The sequence below is a fragment of the Lygodium microphyllum genome, chromosome 16 (assembly GCF_053477565.2).
Source record: "Lygodium microphyllum isolate KBCC chromosome 16, Lygodium_microphyllum_v1.1.10, whole genome shotgun sequence".
NCBI lineage: Eukaryota > Viridiplantae > Streptophyta > Polypodiopsida > Schizaeales > Lygodiaceae > Lygodium > Lygodium microphyllum.
In genome coordinates, this window is record NC_141150.1 from 131,467,624 (window position 1) to 131,491,867 (window position 24,244).

A 24,244-nucleotide genomic window follows, 5' to 3' on the forward strand; every position below is an offset into this window, starting at 1 on the left:
CAATCATGACATTCAAATAGACATTATCTTGCACCTACAGTTTTTGGAATGCTAGACGTGCTTCAACTATGAAATTGCATTTGCTATATATGCTCACATTGTAGTTGTTAGGGTAACATCACAATCCAATCTCTTGAAAACAGAAAGTGTATTGCACATGTCCCTCTTGCTAGGTCTCTCTCACTACCATAGGCAGAAAGGATGCGTACAAGAGTACCTCTATTAGGTGGAATTGCCTCGTGGTGTATTTGATTGGAGAGATAGATACCTTTGAAGCGTGGTGATGGCACATGCATGCATGTATGTTCACATTCAATTAGCACACATCTTGATGGTGTGAAATGGAAAACTATGCTTTTGCATCTTGTATGGCATTGCATTTGTTGTACACTTGGAATAGGGCATTGAAGAAGGTTGTTGGCATTGAAGCCACAAGCAAGAGTGCAGTGATGGAGGAGTCTTGCTTTGAAAGACTTGGCCTTTTAGTAGGCCTTTGGGGAGGCCAAGGAAGTATAAGGATGATGGAAGGACGAAAAGTGGCGATTCTAATGATTACCTTGGTGTGCATAAGATATTACTTTGCAATAGCTTCAAGACCCCCATGGTGAACCATTCTTATTTGTACACAACACAGATAGAAAAGCACAGAGAGAGAGAGAGAGAGAGAGAGAGAGAGAGAGAGAGAGAGAGAGAGAGAGACTCCAGGTTAGCAACCTTTAATATCACCCCGTTTAAAAAGTAATAATAAAAAATTATATTTCAAGTTTTAATTTTATGTGCTAAGGAAAATTTTCGATCAAGATGATCACTATGAGCATACGGCAGGCCCAAAACTTCGGCTTAACTAACGTTTTAAGGGAACTGATTGGCGAGAAAACTCAAAGTCGTGGACCTTCTTCTATTGCACGATATACTGAACTCCATAGAACTGTTACGCGACCGACATAAAATAACTTGTGTTTACACTACGTTTCGAGGTCGCTTGTTGTCAGCAAGAAAACGCATATCGCAGTGGACTGTGGGAATCTCTCCAGGCCATGTAAGGCTTCACAAGAGCCGTTTGATTTCAGTGGATTGCCAGGTTAATTTCTCTTGGAGTTATAAAATTTCTAAAACCTCTCTCTCTCTCTCTCTCTCTCTCTCTTTTGTGGGGCCTTTTCCCCATGGGGACAGGAGGGCGTCCATAAACAGACCCCCAACTCCCGACGGTGAAGATGACAAGGATCCGGAGCCAACCCTGCAAGAGATAATCAACATCAAGGTTAAAATCCCATCTCCTTATTAAGTCCCAACAAATTTTCATGCTTTTGCAGAGTTTCGGCCTTTGCTTTACTGTAGATTCATGACATCTTACTGTATGGTGTATGGCATTCTAGTTGCTTATGTACATAAAAGCATTGTGTCAGTGCAGTTTTATTTGCAGCCTTGTAGTGTACAACCTCGTGTGTCAAATGACTGTTATGTAGGACGGACACACGAATGCACACATGTGCGCTCACAATGCAAAGAAATTCCTAACATATACTGTAATGTAATACTTTAAAAGCGTAGCGATCCTTTACGGGTTTGTCTCTTGGTTTCCCCATCTATCATAAACTTAGAATTATTGTACAGTATTTTAGAAAAATTGTCTCAGCTGCATACCTCCAATTGAATTGCGCCCAATCTGCTGACTTTGGTGTGCTTCATGCAGCTTATTGAGAGTGGAGAAAAAGAGAAGCTGAAAGATTTGCTAAGAGAAAGACTGATCGAATGTGGGTGGAAGGATGAAATGAAGAGTCATTGCAGGTGCCTTCCTTTGCCTCATGTAGTCATTCCAAGTGTAATCCATAATTTATAATTGATTTGTAGCAATTACAAGCGGTAATGGCTTTCAGCTTATTACACATTTTTATCTTGAATCTAGCAATTAAGGATAAAGTATAGTAAGTTTGTTCCAAATATGGTAGCCTAGTAGTTATCACTTGTGCTCATAATTGTGAGATTGTGGGTTCAACTTTTGCTTGGTGCATCACTTGGTTGGACATCTATATTCACATGTTGTGTTAGTGCGAGTTTGGGCTCTTGCCCACTCGAACATTGGATTGGTTCTCCTCCTTGGTGGGGTCACTTAGGAGGAGTGTCCCAGTGTAATCAAGCTCTTTGTTCATTCGGCTTGTGAGCTATCTCATATGCATATAGGTAAATTCTATTGTGGCTCTTGCTTCACTACCCTGGCTAATATTTAGAGGTGAGGCGACCCCCTTTGCGGGTGTCTTGATGTGTGGGTCTTGTCTCAAGAGGGGGAAAAAAAGGTTAAGGACATTGGTATGAGGGTTTGGTTGATGGCATGAGCTAGGATTAGCAAGAAGATATATAGTATGTAGATGAAATTAGTGTCCAAAACTAACTAGCAAGCCTTCAAATACATTTACCCCTTGGTTTGCTCGGGGATTGGCCTTCACCTTGCTCCTTATGAAAGTAGCATTCTTCAATGGATGGATGGTAATTCCCTAATTACAACTTAATCACAGCACTAAGTATTTATTGCAAAACTGAAAAATACAAATCTACCTACTAATCTTTGGGCAATGGATACCCGGTCGGCTCTAAAATTGGCACCCCTTTGGGTATTTCTTTAGCTTTAATTGAAGTAGAAGTTGATTTACAATCTAAACTCCACTTGCTGTCCGAAGTGACCAGTAAGTCTTCAATCTGATTTGCCCCTTGATTCGGGCAATCAATTGGCCTTCATCCACTTACAGAAGAGTAGAAATGCAAATTTGATGGTTGGTTGGCCCTCCACCTGATTTTAGCTGATAATCATCTTCTGATGTCTGGCGGTCCTCTACATAATTTTAGCTGATAATCACCTTTAGCCCTGAATAATTCAGGTCCTAGAGTCTTCAATGTTTGACATGCTTCTCGAGGCAGCTGTTCAACTATAATTTTTGTTGTAAATTAGGGCTTACAGCAGAGAAAACTGAAATTCCTTAGCCTCCAAGTCCAAATGCTAAGAACTTTGAAGCAAGGCTGTGAAATGGCTTGGAAATGAGAGAGAGTGTTGAGAAAAGAGAAAATTTAGAGTTTTATCGTGAGAAATGATTGAAAATCAGTCAAATGCAGCCCTGCAGCCTTGTCCCAATAGCAATAAATGCTGTCATTGTCTGCACATAGAGACCCAAATCTATTGGTGCCTTTAGCTTGGGGTTGTCACCCAACTACCTAGGATCTTGTGTAGCTGTTAGTTGCTCGAACTCTGCAAAGGTTTGCCGGTAATGGCTGAAACTCAGCTCACAATTGCTGCTTCAGCTCCTCATGTTGTGTTTCCAACAAGAATGAACGATTCTCTCTCTTTCTCTCTAAGCCTTCATTTTTGCTGTCCCAACCTTTCCCATGTTTTCCCAACCTCCCTTTGGAAAATTTAACAAGTGGTAGCCTTTTCTAATGAATTTTCAGTATTATTCACATTATTATATTAATTTTTAATCTAAAATTACTGAAAAATAATATAATACTAACTTGGGTGCTCAGAAAAATAGTCTAATTAGTTAGTAATTAAATTGGCTAGGCCACTTCATCTCCCGAGTGTCCTTGTACCATTTTTGACCATTAGAATGGTATTTACCATTAAATGTCACATTTCTAGTATCACTAATTGACACTTATGGCCAAAATAAATGACTTAGGCCAATAATTAGCACTAGATACCACTTAGTATCTGTGCGACACAACTAACTGCAACTTTTGCTTTTGACATCCACTGATTCCCTTGGGACTTGGGCTTATTAATTTGCACTAGCCTCAGTTGCACCTCACATGTGTAACATTTACTTAAATATGTGATTAAAAATTAATGCACATGTTAAATAAGGCTTGCAAAAATACACGTCCTCATGACAGCTTATTGAGAAACCCTTCACCCACAGTTTGCATTTTTGTATTTCTGGGTTTTGCATTTAGGGTTTGTAGCCCCAAAAAGGGGCGCTACCCTAGACTGACTGTGCCTATTTATAGGCCACTCTTTCATTCATTCCTTACGGCTGATTCATTTAGTCTATCACCTCTTCTCTCTAGCCTCTCCCTGACCCTCACACCCCTTCAGGAGGACATCGTGGTTCGTGGTTCGTGGCTGTCTTCATCATCTTCCTTGTGCTACGACACCCTTGTTCCCTTGTATCACATTCGCTTCATGATTCAGAACTTCATCATTCCATTCATTAGAGTTTCTTCTCTCTTATCTTCTCTTCTCCATGGTTGCTGAGTTCACTCCGTGTTCCTCCCCGCAAACCCTACTGTCTCGCTGGTATGTCATCTTTTGACATGGTATTAGCGTTGGATCTGCTCAAACAACGGCAAAGATTCTCCACTCGAGTGAAGCCAAAAGCCGGTGGCGGGTTCGGCATTCACTTCTCTTTTTCTTCCGCTGCATCAAAATCTCGTTTTTGCAGGTTTCAGGTATTTTTAGCTTCTTGTCCACACCCCTTTTGCAGAGGACATTGCAATCTCAGCTGTTCCTTGCTGTCATCTATAGTCTGGTGCCTGTTTCCAGCCTTCCACCTGCAGTTTGCAGCTATTTACAGTAGAGCGACTGTTGCTAATGACTCTCCATTTAGAAAACAATCTCGTTTTTGCAAATTTGAGGTATTTCAGCTTGTTGCCCACACCGTGGATGTGGAGGACATCGCGGTCCAAGCTGGCCATTGCTGTCTACAACAGTTTGGTACCTGTTTCTTGCCTATTACACATCGTTCGGAGCTAATTTTAGCATGTTGATTGCTGCTGTTGTTTTTTCGTGCGTTTTTAGTCTTTCTCTCTCATGCAGCCTGCGTTTTTAGACTTTCTCGCTCCTGTAGCCTGTGTTTTTAGTCTTTCTCTCTTTTGTTCTATTGTCTGCATGAGATCCAACCTTCCTTGGCTGTGTTTGCCCACAAAGATCCTCCTCATCAAAGAAGACAAAGACCGGTGGTGGGTTTGACATGAACATTTGATTTCTCTATCATTTCTGCTGCGCATTGGGAGATATCCTTTTTCTCCCTCCCACCCTCTCTTATCTTGTTTACCACACCTCTCTCCCCCGACAGATTGCCCTTCTACTGGGTGTTCCAACTTCCTATTGCGGCAAGAACAATCATCCCATCGAAGACTGTCAACATCGACCTTTGCTCCCCACCCCTCGGAGTATATGCGTCTTCCACCAGGCAATCCTTGTGCCACCTCTCCTTTTTGGGCCACAGAGATCGTTCTGCATCGGCTATTAGAGTATTATGCTCAAGGCAATAAGCTGCACCCAACGTGCACTAAGTCCTTTGAGCACACGGAAGCTCCAAGACCTTACGAGGCGATAAGCCCTCCTGGAGACCACCCCACTACGCGGAGGTTTCCCCCACCCATTTTCGGGTACAGTGGCTTCCACGGTCCACATCTCCTCCACAGTCCACTCTCCTAAGAGCCTATGACTGTTCCCCACCCTTGGTTCATCCTGAGCCTCCTTCTTTCTCACCCTTTTCTACACAGGTTCGAGAACTTCTGGGTGCTTTCCAGCTTTTTCTTTTGAGCCCTAGATACCTTCTTCAGCATGACTGGTAGCACTTCCTTCGTCATCAAATGCTTCGCAATCAGTGAGCCATGAGTGGTTGGATTCCCTTTCTCTCTCAGACTGGGACTCAAAGGGGGATTTTCTTACTTCACCCTCAGAGGGGGCTGCCAATTATTCTTCGGCTTCAGAGAGGGCTCTTACTTCTACTCCTTCCAATTTAGAGAGGGACCCTATGTGCCATGGATCTAGAGGACCTACTTAGTTTGAGGCCCTTGGATCTTTAGCAGCGACTTGGTGACTTTGTATTCCTTTTAGCATGGAGTTACGGAGCTAGTGGCTTTTCTCCCGAGGTTGAGTTTCGGGTTCTACAGCTCATCCTGTCTCTTGATTATCTTCAAAGGTCTCCTTTTAGGTGGTGTTCTCAGATTACAGGGTGGATCTTCTTTGTCCCTTGGTCAGCATGGAGCCACCTCCCGAGATCGAGTACGGGCATATCCTTATGGTTCTCGGCACCACACAAAGTTCGACATTCCTCCTATGCATTGCATGTTTTCATCATCTTTGTACTAGGGCGCTTGGGCAGTGAAGAATTTCCCCACGAGGGACACTACCCAAGTGACACTTGGTGCATGAGCATTCTTCAACATGTAGCATTGCATCTCCACCTCACTCTTCTCTTGTTCCCCTTTTTGGGCTTGAGAGGGGGTGTTGAGAAACCCTTCACCCTTCACTCCTAGTTTGCGTTTTTTGCGTTTCTGCATTTTGCGTTTAGGGTTTGCAGCCCCAAAAAGGGGTGCCACCCTAGACTGACTGTGCCTATTTATAGGCCACTCTCTCATTCATTCCTTACGGCTAATTCATTCAGTCCGTCACCTCTTCTCTCCAGCCTCTCCCTTACCCTCACACCCCTTCAGGGAGGACATTGTGGTTCATGGTTTGTGACTGTCTTCATCATCTTCCTTGTGCTACGGCACCCTTGTTCCCTTGTATCAGATTCACTCCATGATTCAGAACTTCATCATTCCATTCATCAGAGTTTCTTCTCTTTTCTCTTCTCTTCTCCATGTTTGCCGAGTTCACTCTGTGTTTCTCCTTGCAAACCCTACTGTCTCACTGGTATGTCATCTTTTGACAGAGCCCTCCAATCCTTGCACTTGTCCTCGATTGTGTTGCCAGATGCATCAAAAACAAAGTGTTGCATTGGAATTTCCAGAAGGCATCATAGTCAACACAACATTGTGCATTTTTGTTCAACCATTCTATATACCCAATACATGCTGAAAATTAAAGTCAACATAACATAACATAAGACTCACAAAGAATCTTAAAAACATTGCCAGATTATTATGTGATGGATCCATTAATCATGAGCTCAACTAATCTGACAAATTTAAACCATAGTATAGCATAAACCAAGCATAAACCATGGCTGAAGCATCAATGGCATCATAACATATGCTGCTGTCCATAAAATCAGCTGAATACTTGTGAGAAACCAAATGACCTAACCAGCCTTCGAGCAACTAACTTGAGTTAGGTTTATTTACTCTAGAGCCTAGTGTGACTACTTTAAGTTCCTAAGACACTAGGTGTACAGACCCTACTTTGACACTTTAATAAGTGTCCACACCACACAAAATACATTGGGCATTGCCCAAAAGTACCAAATTCTAACACCCCTTATAGTGCCAATGTCATAAAATACAAGGATGATCAATCACCAAAGGGTAATAAGCTCAAGGAGTTTCAAAAAGCCTCAAACTTCTAACATGGTAATACTTTAGTGAAAATACTCACTCTTGCATAGGATCTTTCTCTAACATAACGGTAATGCACCTCAATGTGTTTTGCGCGAGCATGAAACACTGAATTTCATATCACTGCAATAGCACTTTGATGTTAACAAATATGTAAGTTCATGGCTGAGTCTGTGCATTTGATTAAGTGGGCTAGGGGACTAGGACATTATCCTAATTATTTGGGTATTTTTCTTGGCATTTAATGATGATCATTTTAGCATTTATTGCTGGCCGTTAAATGCGGGCCGACCTGACATGATTTATGGCATTATTTTTGCCAATTTATTGAGGTCTCTCCTCCACATTCCACATTATGATCATTCATCACCTGCCTGGTTCTGGTGGAGGGAGAGGAGCAGGTACTAGTGCCTTCACAACCAATGACTCACACTAGTTTTGTACTCTCTTCTCTCATATCTTGGTATATGGATTCCTTTTCCCGAGTATCTCTTTGCTTCTGAGTTCCTTGTGCACCGTTCTTTTCTTTTACAGCATCTCTCTCTTTTCTTTGTCTCTTGTGTATAGTAGTCCATTATGGCAATTTTTCACATGCTTCCGTCATTGCATCCATTTTTGATATGGTATGAGATTGCAGGATCATTGTTCCTGCTGCTGTTTTACACTGTTTCAGGTCCAAGTTTTGACTTTTTGTCTGCTGAGTGGACCGGTTCTGACTGCTGCGACTGATTTACAGCCTGGGTGACCATCTTCTGATCATTTTCGGCCTGTTTCCTCAGCGTTTTGTAGATTGCCACTTATGTTTTCAGCTTTTTAGGCCTGTTTTAGGGCTGGGGCTGGGGCCTTGTTACTAACCCTTCCAAATCTACGTTTTGGTGTTTTCTGCCTGCGTTTTACTGATCAGCACTTGTGTTTTGGCTGTTTGCTCCTATGCAAGGCTGGGCAACTGTATTTTCAGACTGGTTTAGGTTATTTTTGGTCTGTCTTCTCACTTTGTGCCACCCTGCTCCGCTTTAGAGAGGGTTTATGTGCATCTGGTTGTCGTGTTCTCATTGCTATACTCTGGTTCTTGTTGATCTTTTCTCTATGTGCTTTCTTTACTGCTTGGAACTCGTGCAATCCTTGTGAGTTTGTATTTTTGGCATACATTTCTCTATGAAGATCTCTCTTACCTTTCTTCATCTTCTCTATATCTCCCTCATGATGGCTCCTCTGACATCTCGTGATGGGTAGCATGCAAATATTCTTTACTTATCTATAAGTGTTGTGTTGGAGACTTGCTGTGTTCAGCTTTAGGTTTTTGTGAGGATGCAATCTCTTGGTACTTTAGATGTTCTAGTCTTAGAGAGGGTTGCCATTTAGTGGAAGAAGAAGAAGTCCGAGTGCTATTCTTGTGGCAAGAAGGGACACCTTTGAAAGGATTGCAGGACATTAGCAGCTTTACAATAGGAGCAAGCGCGGATGGTGACGATGGGTGATGACTCTCTCGGCGGGTCTTCCTATTCTCCGGGTCCAGGTTTAGGCTCCATCTATGTGGCCTCAGCGATGGTTGCAGGGGTCTCCCTTCCAGGTTGCTTATACAAGTGATGGGGTCATCCCTCACAATTCTCCCATGCCGGAGAGGGAGTGTGAGAGGGCGATAAGATGGGATAGGTGAACCTCATCTATAAAGGTATACAGGTGCACAGGTTCCAAAGAGGGGTTTTCCTGATGCATTGATTGAAGTCTGGCAGATTCAAATCTTGGAGGTGGGATTGACATCCAGGTTCATGATGAGCTAGTTCTTTGACAGAGAGCGGGCTTGGTTCCCAGTTTGCACTCACATGGGGGGACACTTTGGCAGTCTAGCCAAAGGCAGGGAATCCATAGTCACATATGTTCAAAGGCATTTTTTGATAGGATGGTCTTGTATGCTACTGCGAGACATTGTTGACAGATATAGCATAGAAGTTCACATTGTATTCTAGATTGGCATAGCGGTCCATGTTGAAAGGACAGATACCTACTTGAGTGATGTAGATTCTTCTCTATTTTGAGGTGCTGGTACAATTGACTTCGACATCGGGTTCTCTTCGAGACACCTTGGTGGTGGCTTGCGTACCCACTACTTGGGTATCCATGCATTCATCACCTGCCTGGTTTTGGTGGAGGGAGAGGAGCAGGTGCCAATGCCTTCATAGCCAGTTACTCACATTGGTTGGATACTGTCTCATATCGGCGGCTGAAGTTCGTTGCAAACTTGCTACCAGCGGCAACCAGTGTGGATCAGCGGAGACGTCGCCAGTCTCACGATGTGACGCTTGCCGGTGGGTCAACGGACCCATCAAATTTTCTTGTAAAATCATGAATCTTTTTTTCTCTTTTCAAATCCTTTTTGGAAATTCATTCTCTTAGCGGGAGTTCACGCACTGGAGGTATAGGTCACATATCTATGCAGTTCTGGCCCAGAAATTTGGGGCTTTTTCCAAATTTGACATCGTTTATGCCTGTCAGTGATTTTCAAGTCAGAAATTGTAGACATTGTGAGTGGCGACCACAATTAATTTGGGGATTTTGCCAAATTAGTCATAATTTTGCTCTTTTGAGCAAAATTTCTTGACATTGGATCCCAGAAATTTGGGGCTTTTCATGTATTGGCAAAGCTTTGCTCAGCTAGGTTAAATTGGCTAACATTTATGCAATCTTGGACTTGAAATTCTGGGGATTTGCATAGAATTTGATAAATTTCTACATTTTTTACCCGTGTGGTAGCTAGTTTATGTACAAACAGCAGAGATTTATTTCTGGTTGAGGAAAAACAGCAGTGTGTTTGCTGGTTCAGCTTGTGCTTTTGCAGTTTAGGGGCATTTACTCTTGTGTTTGTGATAAAATGGCTGCAACTTCTTCCAGTTCAGACATCAACAGTTTGATGGAAATCAAATGGTTTGATAGTCATGGCTTTGACCTTTGGAAAGACCGTATGCAGGGCATTTTGTTTCTAAAGGATTGTGAGAATGCTTTGCAGGAAGATAAACCTGCACTAATGTCTGATGCAAATTGGGCCAGAGTAAATAAAAAGGCTGTGGCTTATATAAAGATGGGTGTCACTGATGACATTCTGACAGACATTAAGGGTTTAGATATAGGTTATGCAATATGGGAGAAGTTGAAAACTACTTATGAGATCACCACACGTGTTAATCAGGTGCATTTAATGTGCAAGTTGGTGAATATGCGACTGGATGAGTCAAAGTCTACAGCTGAGCACTTGAGTGCATTTACAGGGATTTTAAATTAGCTCAAAGATGCAAATTTGGACTTTGATGATAAGTTGAGTAGGGAAGGCAGTACCTCAGCTTACAATGTAAGAGGCAGGGCTGAAAAGAAAAATTCAAATGCAGGATAGAGAAACATGAGCAAGAGCAAAGGAAAGGAAAAGAGTGACATTACTTGCTATCACTGTGGTCGGAAGGGCGACAAGAAACCTGATTGCAGGTATTGCAAGAAGGAACAAGAGAGAAAGAAGAATGCGGGATATAAAAATAAGAAGGAAGACAAGATAGATGCATCTGAGGCAACCTAAGGCAAAGAAAAGGCCAATGTGGCCTCTAGTGTGGTCATAGAGGAGCTTTCAGATATAGAGGCTGATGTATTATGTGTAGTTGATTATGATGCCCTTGTATGTCACATGCAAGATATGCAGATTACCAAGGCTGATGTGATTGATGCACTCTTGTCAGTTGATGATGGTGTCACTCAAACTTGGATTGTAGACTTTGGTGCCTCTTTCCATATGACTCCTTGCATGGAGTATTTTGCTATGTTCAATACAGGCAGTTATAGAAAGGTGTATCTTGGAAATAACCATGCTTGCAGTATTGATGGGATTGGCACTGTACACTTGTCTTTAGACAATGGTCAAGATCTTGTGTTGAAAGATGTTAGATATGTGCCTGGCATTAAAAAGAGTTTACTATCTGTTGGTCAGCTTGACTTGTATGGATACACTGCACTGTTTGGTAGTGGTTTGTGGAAAGTAAAAAAGGGTTCCATGCTGATTGCAAAAGGAACCAAGAAGGACACTTTGTATTGTTTGCACTGTAAAGCCTTGAATGGCAAGGTTCTTGCAGTTGCTAAAATTTGTAGCCACTTGGAGTTATGGCATAAGAGATTAGGCCATATGAACCAAAAAGGACTTGATGTCTTTACCTCTCTGAAGAGGGGTTGATGAAAAATGCTCTAAACTTGACTTTTGTAACGAGTGTCAGTTTGGAAAGCAAATAAAAAATTCCTTTTACTCTGGTGTCTCTCGTAAGTCCAATGTCTTGGACTTAGTGCATTCTGATGTATATAGTATGCCCGTGAAATCGTTGGGTGGTGTTGCATATTTTCTCTTCTTTGTTGATGACTGTTTCAAGAAGATTTGGGTATACTTGCTAAAAAAGAAAAGTGAAGTGTTTGCTGTTTTTCAAACTTTTCATGCATTTGTGACCACTCAGACAGGTAGAAAGCTAAAATGCTTGAGAACTAATAATGGGGGTGAGTTCACATTAACTGAATTCAAGTCCTTTTGTGACTTGCATGGTATTAAGAGGGAGCTTACAGTCCCTTACAATCCTTCTTCAAATGGGGTGGCTGAAAGATATAATAGGACTTTATGTGAAAGAGTGCGGTGCATGCTGTCCATTGCTAATCTTCTTCATGAATTTTGGGGAGAGGCACTCAAAACCACGGTTCACATTTGCAACCGCTCTCCAAACAGGTCCTTAAATAATGGCATCCCTGAGGAGGTTTGGTTTGGTAAATCGACCTCATATGACCATTTACATATATTTGGCTGTGATGCTTTTGTGCATGCTAGGGATGAGCTGAGGAACAAACTTGACCCAAAATCCACCGAAGGCATTTTCTTGGGCTATGGTGATGAGGGTGAATTTGGCTACAGAGTGTGGTTACCTCAGTCCAAGAAAATTATTCATAGCCGTAATGTTGTGTTTAATGAGGCAAAATTGCTAAAAGGTACTTTAGCCTCTAATGAAGACATGAAAAAGGTGGAGTTTTAGATATGAAAGGCTGAAATTGATGATCAACCGGTTATTTTTGAGCCAGATGATGATGGACAGCAAATAGGAGCACAAGGAGGTCATGGACAGCAAGATAGGCTTGTTGATTATGAAAATGATGGTGCTGTACAGCATGAATAGCATGCTGAATATGGCTTACAACAGCCAATAAATGTTGAAAATAATATACCTCCAGATGTAGACCTAATTCCTAAAAATGTTGATCATTGGGTATGCAGGTCTACATGCGTATGAAGGCAACCACATAGGTTTGACCCCTCCTTGCATTATGTGATGCTTACAGATGAGGGTGAGCCTCTTACATACAAAGAGGCCAAGTCATGTGAGTTCAGCAGTAAGTGGGAGCTTGCTATGTAGGAAGAGATTAAATCTGTATATGCAAATGATGCTTGGGATCTTGTGTCATTGCCCAAGGGAAGGAAGCTACTTCCAAACAAATGGATGTACAAAGTAAAGACAGTTGATGGGAAACCCAAGTACAAGGCAAGGCTAGTTACCAAAGGGTATGTACAAAAGGAAGGGATTGACTTCCAAGAGGTTTTTTCACCTGTTGTGAAGATGACCACTCTACGGGTGCTTTTTGCTCTCACTGCTGTTTTAAACTTAGAGCTGTATCAAATGGATGTAAAAACAACTTTCTCGCATGGTGACATTGATTAGGAAATCTACATGAAACAGCCCGAGGGCTTTGTAGTTCCTGGAAAAGAGCAAATGGTGTGTAAACTAAAACGCAGCTTGTATGGGCTGAAGCAAGCACCACGGCAATGGTACAAAAAGTTTGACACCTTTATGCTATCTCACGAGTTTACACGCAGCCATGCATATCGTCGCTTGTACATGAAAAACGATATAGATGGCAGCCCCATTATACTTGTTTTGTATGTGGATGATATGTTACTAGTTGGAAAAAGAAAGACTAGCTTGGATGCTCTCAAAAATCAGCTGAAATCAGCCTTCTCCATGAAAGATTTGGGGAATACGGAGCATATTTTGGGCATGAGGATTCGTAGAGATAGAATGCAAAAATTACTATTTTTATCTCAAGAAAAGTACATTGAAAAGATACTAGACAGATTTAACATGGCTGAAGCTAAGCCTTTTGGGGTATCCTTACCTCCTTATCTCAAGCTTAGCAAAGCCAACAGCCCAAAAGATGACGTGGAAGCAAATGCTATGAAGGGAGTCCCTTATGCATCAGCTTGTGGCTCTCTTATGTATGCTATGGTTGCTACTCGTCCGGACATTGCTCATGTAGTGGGAGGAGTTAGCAAGTTTATGTCAAATCCTGGCAAAGCACATTGGGAGGCTGTCAAGTGTATTCTTTGATACTTTAAGGGTACACAAAGAAAGTGTATTTGCTATGGGCAGGGTGCACTTAGTTTGCAGGGTTATTGTGATGCAGACATGGTAGGTGACTTGGACACTCGTAGGTCCACCAATGGGTATATCTTCACAGTTGTTGGTGGAACTGTTTCTTGGTGTTCCAGGTTGCAGAATATCGTTGCACTGAGTACCACTGAAGCTAAATACATATCAGCTACTGAAGCTTCTAAGGAAGCTATATGGTTGAGCAGACTTGTGTTGGAGCTCAACAGAGAGTGATAGAAGCTCGAGAGGAGTGAGCGTGAGAGTGTGACGGTTGGAGAGAGAGCAGAGTCAAGTACGATTCGATAAGAGTGTACCAACAATGTGTTGGTACACAAAGAATAAAATGTATTTATACTTAGGGCACGTAAAGGGTGCATTCACATGTACAATGTGCGTGTACTATACACGTGGGGTTAAACCGGGCCTTTATCCCAACAACCTCCCACTTAAAGGTCCGATGTGAACCTCTAGCTAACCTACTCCCACTAATCGTGTGTAATGCTTGTGCTGAGCTTTGCTTAGACTTTTAGTGAGAACATCTGCAGGGTTGTCTTGTGTTTTAATCTTGGTCAATGTGAGTTGACCATCTTCCAAAATCTGTATGATGAAGTTTTTCAAAAGTGCCTTTTCAAAACACTGCAGCATATAATCGCCCTCTACAAAGTGCAAAGCATGTCTATGACGATCGATAGCTCTCTTTTACTTATCTTGTGATCTTTGAAGCTTATAATTAACCTTTTGAAAAGTTCCATCTATGCTCTCCACATAGCAATCAGTCTCCAAGATCTTATCTTTTGTATGCAAAATAGGGGGTACTTTCTCACTACCCTCTACTACCTCAAAAGGAGCCTTACCAATGGAACTATGCATCGTGTTGTTTTATGCAAACTCAACCAATGACAAATATTGTTTTCACTACTCTTTGTTTTCTGATACATAGCATTTCAAAAGATCTAAAACTATGGAGTTAGCCTCCTTGGACTTAAACCATTAGGCTGTGGATGGAAGGAAAAAGAGAATTTCAGCGTTGTCCCCATATTCTCAAACAATTCTTTCCAAAACAAACTTCTTATGTGTGGGTCACAATCACTTATGATTGACTCTGGTATACCATGGTACTTAAACACATGCTGCATAAAAAGATGTGTCATATGATCAATCTTTTTCTTTTTTCTCACATTGGAATGAAGTGGGCTTGCTTACTGAACTTGCATATGATAGTCTATATCCCATCATTCTTCGTAGATGTACGTGGAAGCTCAAAGATAACATCCATAGCAACGCTCTGCCAAGGTCTATTAGGAATAGCTGGCCAATGAAAGAAGTGCTCAACTAGCTTAATTGTGGCATCAATACCTCTATGACATGCATGAGGAGCATGACTCTCAATCATCACCTTGACCCTCAAATGTTGTGTGACACACAGCCATCCATGCATCATCAGAAAGCTCTCTCGAAGTACTGGCTATAGGATGATAGAGAATTCTACAGAGAGAAATTTTAGCCTTTCATTGCAAGAAAGGTTGAAAACTGCTGCTATCTTGCTCGAATAGCCATGGAAGTTGTCCTCTACAGCTTAGAACCATTGGAAAGGATGTCGCCTTTTCCTATATGTTGTGACGAGCTCCAGAAGGACCTTGGGCTGCTATCAACTACACTTGGAGGGCTCCAAACTACTGCCACTTGCTGTAGGATTGGTCCTTGGTGGCTACAAATCAAATCAATAGGTTCTCCTTGCTTTGTAACAACATTCTCTCACAACTGTATCACCGAATATTCGATCCTCTATACCATTCTGGGATTCTGTCTTTATCCCCTAGGCTGTTTATGGAGTTCGATTTGCTAGATCATTCTGGGATTCTGTCTTTATCCTCTAGGCTGTTTATGGAGTTCGATTTGCTAGACCATTCCTGGGATCATGTTTTGATCTCCTAGGTTGTTTGCAAGATCCATCCAAATCCTAGTAATTTGTTAGGCTTACTTTATTTTTAAATTCCATCACATTCCTTGTAGAGATGGGTAATGTAATCCATCCTTAATAATCCAAGATAAAGAAGATAAGACATGGATTAATGTTTCAATGCTCTCTATAAAACTTTAGTGTAATCTAGCCTTGAAAGTAAAAATTAAAAGCAGGAACTTGGAATTCCAGTTTCTTCAACTCCTAGATGTCACTTCTGTTTGAAGACACAATGCAGTGCTCAGATACTCGTTTTTGGCAATCAACTAGATTCATCAATGAGTTGCCTATTGGTCATGTGGCTTGTGAGAACAGTTTTACAAATCAATGAAGTTACTTGAGGACGATTCACTTATGGCATTGTGCTTTTACCTATATTATGTACTTGTATTGCTTTTATTTTAGGCTATGAATGTTCTTGATGGGTATCTCTACTCATACCAGAATTATCCAAAATTGTGGTGTCCTGGGGCTAATGCAGGGCTTTAACAAGGAAGAGAGGACGAACCAATGTGACAATTGATGAACTTGTTCGTACGATAACTCCCAAAGGAAGATGTAAGCCACTTTACATTCTGGTTTTTTGTCATGAAGGAAGGTGTTGATTGAAAATTGATAGATGTCATGCAAGCAGTATAATTCTTATGAAATGGGGCTTGTAAAAGTGTAATAAAATAATCTGTCTATGCTGCTCTAAAACTCAGTGGCTGTCTGACATTTAACCTTTGCATCAATACATTGTTGGTTACATCCTGCCCAATGTGCACTCTTTACAGCTGTCATGAATCGAGGGGCTCCTGACAAGGACACTAAACTTCAGAGTCTATTGGGTGGGTAAGGCCTGTCCAGTTCCCTTAGTTGTCTGTCCTTGGGGCGACTCTTTACCTCATGTCCCTCCATTTCGAGAGGAGCGTCTTTAAGCAATAGTGCAGGAGTCTTTATCAATAACGCTAGACTCATACCACCAGCTGAGCTAGCAGCTTGTTGGCAAATCTTTTGTATAAACCTCAAGACTTTGATAGTAAATCTTGATTTTGTGACTGATCAAACAAAAGGCATTTGGAAGCCAGAAAATGCTCAAAATTTGTTGAAGAGAGGTGGACATGGAATCTAGATAGTAGAAGTGTAGAAAATGTGAAGGAATGTCAAGCTGATGCACACCCTGGTCTGTGAAAATGCATATGTGGGTTGGTTGAAGCAAATGAACTTGAAAATTTAGGATGGTTGAAGTATTCCTTTCTTTTTGTTGGTTGATGCTTCCTGCACAAAGCTGTGTTGATGATTCATTTGCTCAATATATGGATCACAGCATCTGTTCCAGACACTGTTAAAGCAGAGCTGTTGCAGCGGATACGCACATTTCTCATGGCTGCTGCTCTTTGAACTTCAGTGGCATGGGTGACCCTCCGGCTTGATACTGCAAAGGCATCCTTTTTCATAAAGAGATCTTCGTTAAGATATTGAATGAACGGATAAGCCAGTGCCCAGTTTCTTTTATATGTTCACTTCCATGTATATTGTTTATTTGTAGAGCTTTTTAGTTTCAAATTGTTATTTCTTGAAGCCCCAATGAAAACTAATACAGTTCTGCACATAGTCATCATTACGCTTTGGAGGGCATTGCAAAATATTCTGTATACTGTGAAGGTGCGGAAAAGGTTGAATTTGTCTTGTCTGTGCATGCATGCTGTTTTTAGGTTCCTTTCTTTGGAGACTGTAGGCTGTAGCTTAAAGATCTAAGCACTCTGCAGCTATTGAAGATGAGTCGGATAGGGGAGATGGCTTTATAAGCTAGCCCAAGAAAAAGAGTGCTTAATGTAATTTAAGCAAAATGGGATTGTATAAGTTAGAATTGTTGGCCTCTATCAACATCTGGACTAAATGGGGCACTAATTGTTTTAACTGTACCACAAGATCACATGTACAGAACAGCTGAGCAAATAATAAATGTAACTGCATCTGCTGTATAATCTTGCACATCCAGCAGCAACACTGTACGGAAGAATAACTTTTCTGTACGGAAGAATAACTTTTCTTGGGAATTGTAATGACCTGTGTCATGGTCATTTGAAAGAAGCACCAATAAAAAAAATTAGTAAGGCGAGGTCCAGTGGAACTAGTATGTTTGGTCTGTTTTGGCTCTTCGAATGTGTGAGAATGGACAAGAGCTTGGTGTGTGCAGTATAATCTTATTATGATTGCATTCAAGTTAATTACCATGCGTAGAGAAAAATGGAAAACAAATATATTGTTGTGGTTTATATCTAAACTAGTAATTGCTTTACTTGAGGCTGCATTGACCATTCAATTGCAATGGAAGCAACGGGATGTTTTCCATTGATCCTGTACATATCTAAACTAGTAATTGCCTTACTCGAGGCTGCATCAACCATTCAATTGCAATGGAAGCAACGGGATGTTTTCCATTGATCCTGTACGTATCTAAACTAGTAATTGCCATACTCGAGGCTGCATTGACCATTCAATTGCAATGGAAGCAATGGGATGCTTTCCATTGATTCTGCGTAATGTGCCTTTGAAGAAAGAAGAATGGATAGTGATAGTGCATTCAAGTATGGTGGATTTAGGTATATTTTCATGCCCTTGGTATACAAAATTGAATGTTGCAAGCAGAGAGCATAAGCTCGTTTAACACAACATTAACTTATGACAAACTAAATGATTTGGTAATTCAGTCTTCTGCAGTTGAAGACCAACTACAGAAAGGCCTAACAAGACCTTGTTATAGGCCTTGGGCCATCAATTTGTTGCTCTCTTCATCTCGCAAGCACTAACTTGTAGCCGACGACCACCTGAAAGGCATCGGCATTGTTATTGATGTGCAGTAAATTCTTCAACGAGCCCACTCTTACATGCTTAGCTGATAAATGCGTTAAGGATTCAGACTTGAAACCATCTGCGGGGAACATATGATGAGAATAGTCTCGTTGCCATGGCTCCAAACCACCAACCAACAAGGTTTACCATTCCCACGCTATTGGACACTGCCGGTGGCGGGGCTTTCTTGTCAGGGAAGAGATCTGATGAAATGTTAAGAGAAGATGGAGAAGTGGGACAACAATTTGCCATGGTCATGGGCTGCATATTTTCGTCTTATTTTGTTCTTTCCACTGCTTATTATTACTTGGTTGGTGCTGGTGGTGCCATCGCTCGCGGTAGAAAATTTGATGTGCTTGGCAATCCATTGCTTTGGAACTCGACTTCATTAAACTTGCGAGCGAGCCTGGATTGGCTGTATGGATGGATATCGTTTGATTGAGAAAGTGCGAGTGACGTGTGTCAGGAAAGGCCAAGTGGATTTTGTGAGGACAAGTTCGTAAGTCCTTTGTTAAGTGGCCGAAATTGGTTCGATGGTGGATCGGATTTCTGGGTTTGATGTGCTGCCCGATGATGTTGAATGTGGTCGACGCTACTTCAGCCTCTGGAATTTGCCAAGGCCTCGAAAAGACACAGAAACGGAACTTCCAAGGCTATTAGGGAAGGTGACATTGGAAAAGTGATGCAGTGTTTTATGGCTTTACATGCCCTCGATGGATTCGCCTGAAGACCATATTCTATCATCATAGAAACTTTTGCCATGCTAGGAAAATCTAGCGTGCTCCCAAAAACGTCATTGAATCCACATTGGTATGTTGGTCAAAAGTGGTGGTAAGGTTACTAATCGGGATATCGCCACTTTATAGACGTTGTTGATCCCTCACACGAGTGTCTTGGCAATCCCATTTAGAGATGGTTAATGCCTTGTGAGATGGCCATCCTAACGTTGCCAATTATGTTTTTCGCAAATGCCATGGGAGCTTCATCCTCAAGTAAGAGCCACACTAGATGATCAACACAATTGAGTGTTACCTTGTGAATGGTTCTCATACCTTTCCATCTAAAGTTTTTATTTGTTTGTGCCTCATGAAATGCTCATCCTAGCATTGCCAAATCGATTAGCATTGCTTGTGAAGCCTATTGTAATGGTTAAGGTGTACTTTGCTCGTACTTCCATGTTAATTAAAGCCACTAGATACATGTCATTATTTTTCCTTCCCTTTCACTCTTCATATTTTGTTTTTTGACAAATTGAATATTTTTGATCTCTCTTTCTTTTCTACTTTTGCTTACTTTTCCAAAATCTTGTGCATACTTCTTTTCTACTTTTGCTTACTTTTCCAAAATCTTGTACATACAATCCCTATTCCACCCACACCAATTGTGTAGGAGTCGAGAAACACCTTTGCCGATTGAAATTGGAAGCAAGGACAATGTGGTGCCCTCCTTTGAGGCATGGGATGGGTGGATGAAGAGTTAGAATTAGAAGATGGGAATGGTAGAGCAAAGGCACCTTTGGTAGGGAATCCTCTACATGGATCCAACACTTCATTATGTAGGGGTGAGATCCCAAGCTTAGAGAATAGGATGAATGATGAAGAAGATAAGAAAGAGATGATATGCGCAAGCCGAATCAATAAACACCTCAGCCAAAAGAAGAAGATAATTGGAGGAAGAAAGGTTAGGTAAAGAAGAAGAGAAGATAGAGGACATGCTCGATCCCAACAAAGAAATTCCTCATCCTTGACAGCTCGAACCCCAAGAACCAAGAAATTCCTCATCCCCAACAGATCGATCCCAACCAAGAAATTCCTCATCCTTTATAGCTCGAACCCCAACAACCAACTAATCCAACCAAGTTCAACAATGATAGTCTAGAAGGGGAATTCAAATATGGCAACTATTTGCTCTTTCTCTCGTCATTCTCTCCTCTATCCTCTCTCTTTTTGTCTTTTTGTCACACACACACACACACACTCTCTCTCTCTCTCTCTCTCTCTCTCTCTCTCTCTCTCTCTCCCCTTGCCATATTGCCATGCTGCCATGGTAGGGGTTGGTTGGGGTGCTATGCTAAACCCACATGTAGCCAAATCGAGGCTAGCATGCAATCGTACTACAAGATATAAGCTAGCCCATACTACATAAAGGAGTTCTTCATAGCAAATTGACACTTTCATGAATTGCTTTGCTCTTTCATCGCATATTGTTGGAATGGTGATGCATCATTGCAACATCTACCTCTTTGAAATGCCTCTAGTACATAATCAACAACTAGATATACAATGAACTTTAATATGCATTATGGGCTAGTTTGCTTATAGTTGGATTGTACATTTCCATAGAAATTACAGACTAGTTTGCATTTTGTGGTAAGACGTACGTTGGCATAAAAATTGTGACAAGTATGGTTCTTCTCTTATCATAGAGATTATGATGGATATGGTTCATGATTTGCTCTCTCTACTCTCTAGCAATTTTTTTCTAAGCTTAGCTTTAAGATTTATCAAGTATAGAGGCTTAGCTCAAGTCATAGCAAGTATTATCATATTAGGAAAGTAAGCTCACTCAAGTGTTTAAATAAACAACAAGTTGATTGGAAGAAAGCTTAAGTTAGACACAAATGCTTGGGCCTAGTCAAGTATACAGGTTTGAGTATACCTAAGACAATCTCTCTCTCTCTCTCTCTCTCTCTCTCTCTCTCTTTGTCTCTCTCTCTTTGTCTCTCTCTCCCCCTTGCTTTCTTAATACTCCTCTCTATACTATTTCACCTTTCTCTACTCTATCTCTTCCCCCCCTCTCACTCTCACTCTCATTTTTCTACTCTCCTCTCTTTGCTCTACTCTCTATTCTCTCTCCACTCTTTCTCCTCTCTTTTCGCTCCACACACACACAAGTAACTACTTTTTTAGAATTAATTATTATTTTATAATCAATATTTATTATATAATTATATACTTTTAGTAAATAATTGATTAATTAAATAATGACTTTGTAAGTATTAAATTAAATGTTTCGTACTAAACTAATAGTTTAAAAAGTAGATAGTCGACATACCCGAGGTATACTCGAGGAAGCAGTTGACCATGAACAACTTGAGGTGCTCCTCACCAATCACACTATCTATATACCTACAAAATAATTTTATATATTTAAAGTTAAAAACCTATTAACATCTCTTTATAAATATTATCTCTCCTCTCTCCTTCTCTTTTCTCCCCCTCCCTCTCTCGTCTATCTCTAAAGATTCCCTCTCCTCTCTCCTCTCTCCTCTCACTTCTCTCTCCCCCCCCTCCCCCTCCCCCTCCCCCTCTCTTCCTCCATCCCTCCCTCTCTCTAACTAAACAAATACTTAAAAAAAAAACATAATTCTCTACTTCTTTTCACTTATGTTATAGTTATGTGCTCCAAGCTACATAAAAACAAGCATGAAAGCAAAGCATTCAAACAAAGAAAGTAGGGTTTCAACTCTTACCTCAAGGTTTGATGGTGCATAAATGAGCAGAGAGGGAAACTCTTAGCCATAGGTATCTTTGATCAATTTTGATAAAACACTTGGTATTTGCATCGGGAAATGTTTTAATTTGTGATGATATAAGCATCAGAATATGCAAATAGCATTTCTTCATAAAAATGTCGAGCTTATACTGGTGCTTTTTGTGACACTTATACATGTATTATACCAATGTCACGAGTTTCTTTGGACCCATGTCGAAAACTAGCATCAATATCTCTTCATCTCTTATAGTGGGTCTACACTCTTAAGAGTGCTACCTTTTACATCAAGCACCACCAAATAAATCATTGGGGTGCATTCTTTTGCCATGCTTTGGGTCATAGCCTATTATTTCTAATATATTTTCTTTCTCATGAGGTTACATTATTGGCTTGTTTTGTTTAGCTATTGTCACACCTAAGATGTAAAGGGAATCTCTAAGTTAAGTTTAAAATAGGCATACTAACATGTGGGGAGGTGACATTTGATTGCTCATCAGTGTTGTACTTCTACTTAATAACTTGAGGAAGGTTTGGAATTGCTAAGATTTGCATTTTTTTATCATTTTGTTCTAAGATAAGAAAGAAATATGCAAACACTCCCTTCTTTTATAGATTGAAGGAAAGGAGTTGTTCTATCACAAAATAGGTTGGACAATTACTAAATAAAGAATAAAGAAAGTGCTCATAAATTAGGCAATGGGTGTTTGTAAACATGTGATATGACCACTCTCAGAGCATAGGTGAACAAGCAATGAACAAGAATACCTAGATGCATCATGGATACTCCAACAACATGCACTCTATTGGATGTGCCTTAGTAAGAAAGCACCTTGAAAAAGAAGTCCAAATGCCATAATCCCTCTTTGAAAGTAAAGTAGTCAAGCTAGCCACCTTGTACCTTTAGTAGTCACACAAGCTTTATGAATAGCTTGTTGCGACACCAAGATTCCTCCACTAGAGCATGTGCATGGCTTTTGGGTCCCCTCATGCGAGACCATAGGAACACATAATGTCACTTGACTTAGCATGAACTTGGTGTTGGATACACTAGAAGATGTGAACTTGATGACACACATCAAATCCGCCAACAATGAAAGAGCATTAGCATGCCCTCTCTCCACCCTCACACGTGTCCCGTTTGGTTAAGAGCATGTGAGGGCATGCAACATCACTAGAGCTAAGAAGAACCATTCAATTAAGCCATTGATAGGCCCTCAACGAATTAAGATGATATAGATATGTGCACGGTCTCATGCTCTGCGAAGCCCAACCGAGATATCCATTGCACAAATAAGGAATGTCTTTTGTACCTTTCTTCTCTTCAAATGTGACATTTTGCCACACCATTCCTTCTCTTCACCTTCACATACATGACTATTGTGTTGCTCCATCATGATGGAAGTAGAGACTCCTCTAAAGACAGGAGTTATCAACACTTTCTCTGAAAAGCACCGGTAAGTATAAGAACACTCAACCACAACTCCATGAGATATGTTAGAATATTCAATCTCTCAATCAGAAGGGCACCGATATGATCATAGTGAAGTGAAATGAGAAAGGAAAAGTACTCACACATTACCTAGGCTTGGAAGAGAGTAGCAAAGGGAGTGTGAACAACTACAAAGGTCTCAAACCAAAAGACAATCACGAGTGTTCGAACCACCGCAGAGAATGAGTTGCGCATAAACAAAGGCTTTAATAGAATAAAAAAGACAAGACCATTTAAAGTGAAAGAATTCCAATTGGATCGCCAGACTAGCCGTCAACAAAGCACAATCAAGGAATGACGTTAACATATCAAGAAGCACGTGAGCCAGAAATCAACCCAGCCAGCATCTGCATGTCAGGTGAACGACAGTTGCAACTTGCACCACCTGCAAGGCATGATTGAACAAGACAAATTACGAGGTCTAGCATACGGATAATTAGCAGGTCAATGGACGTAACGTCAATGATGACATCAACAGTGCGACAGCTGAACAATTAACACACCATAATGGCATTAACATACTTCAGTCTTCCACCGATTGGGCGAGTGATAATGCGGATGTAGCATCTATGCCTGCAAGATAACATGGCTGTGAGGCACCTGCACAATGCAAGGCAGGTTGTCTTGCAAAGGCAAGCAGAGCTATTAATAGCACAGTCTGCATGGGACCAATATGTAGGACAGTCGAATGCAAGAAAGAGGACCATCATGATAAAAAAGAGGCAGTATCGGCAGGTCGATGCAATGTCGACACAC

General features: G+C 41.1%; 1 protein-coding gene across 2 annotated transcripts; it reads left to right on the forward strand.

The window, feature by feature from the left end:
• The first annotated feature begins 841 nt into the window (after positions 1 to 841).
• LOC148023440 (transcription/mRNA export factor) lies at positions 842 to 17,674 on the forward strand. Of its 2 annotated transcripts, none has more exons than XM_087695232.1 (5): positions 842 to 1,039; positions 1,174 to 1,261; positions 1,694 to 1,788; positions 16,148 to 16,224; positions 16,443 to 16,843. In XM_087695232.1, coding segments are annotated over exons 1-5 (324 nt in total). In that variant the 5' UTR covers positions 842 to 1,037; the 3' UTR covers positions 16,505 to 16,843. The 2 variants fall into 2 exon arrangements, with proteins under 2 accessions (XP_087551358.1, XP_087551357.1); XM_087695231.1 differs by lacking the exon at positions 16,443 to 16,843 and adding an exon at positions 16,976 to 17,674 and having other exon boundaries at positions 849 to 1,039.
• The last annotated feature ends 6,570 nt before the right edge of the window (positions 17,675 to 24,244 follow it).

Bases quoted from the DNA above. Each gene is read 5' to 3' on its own strand.
- LOC148023440 (XM_087695231.1), top strand. The intron at 1,789-16,147 runs GTGCCTTCCTTT...GGGCTAATGCAG, and splicing joins GAAATGAAGAGTCATTGCAG to GGCTTTAACAAGGAAGAGAG. The intron at 16,225-16,975 runs GTAAGCCACTTT...TATGGATCACAG, and splicing joins GATAACTCCCAAAGGAAGAT to CATCTGTTCCAGACACTGTT.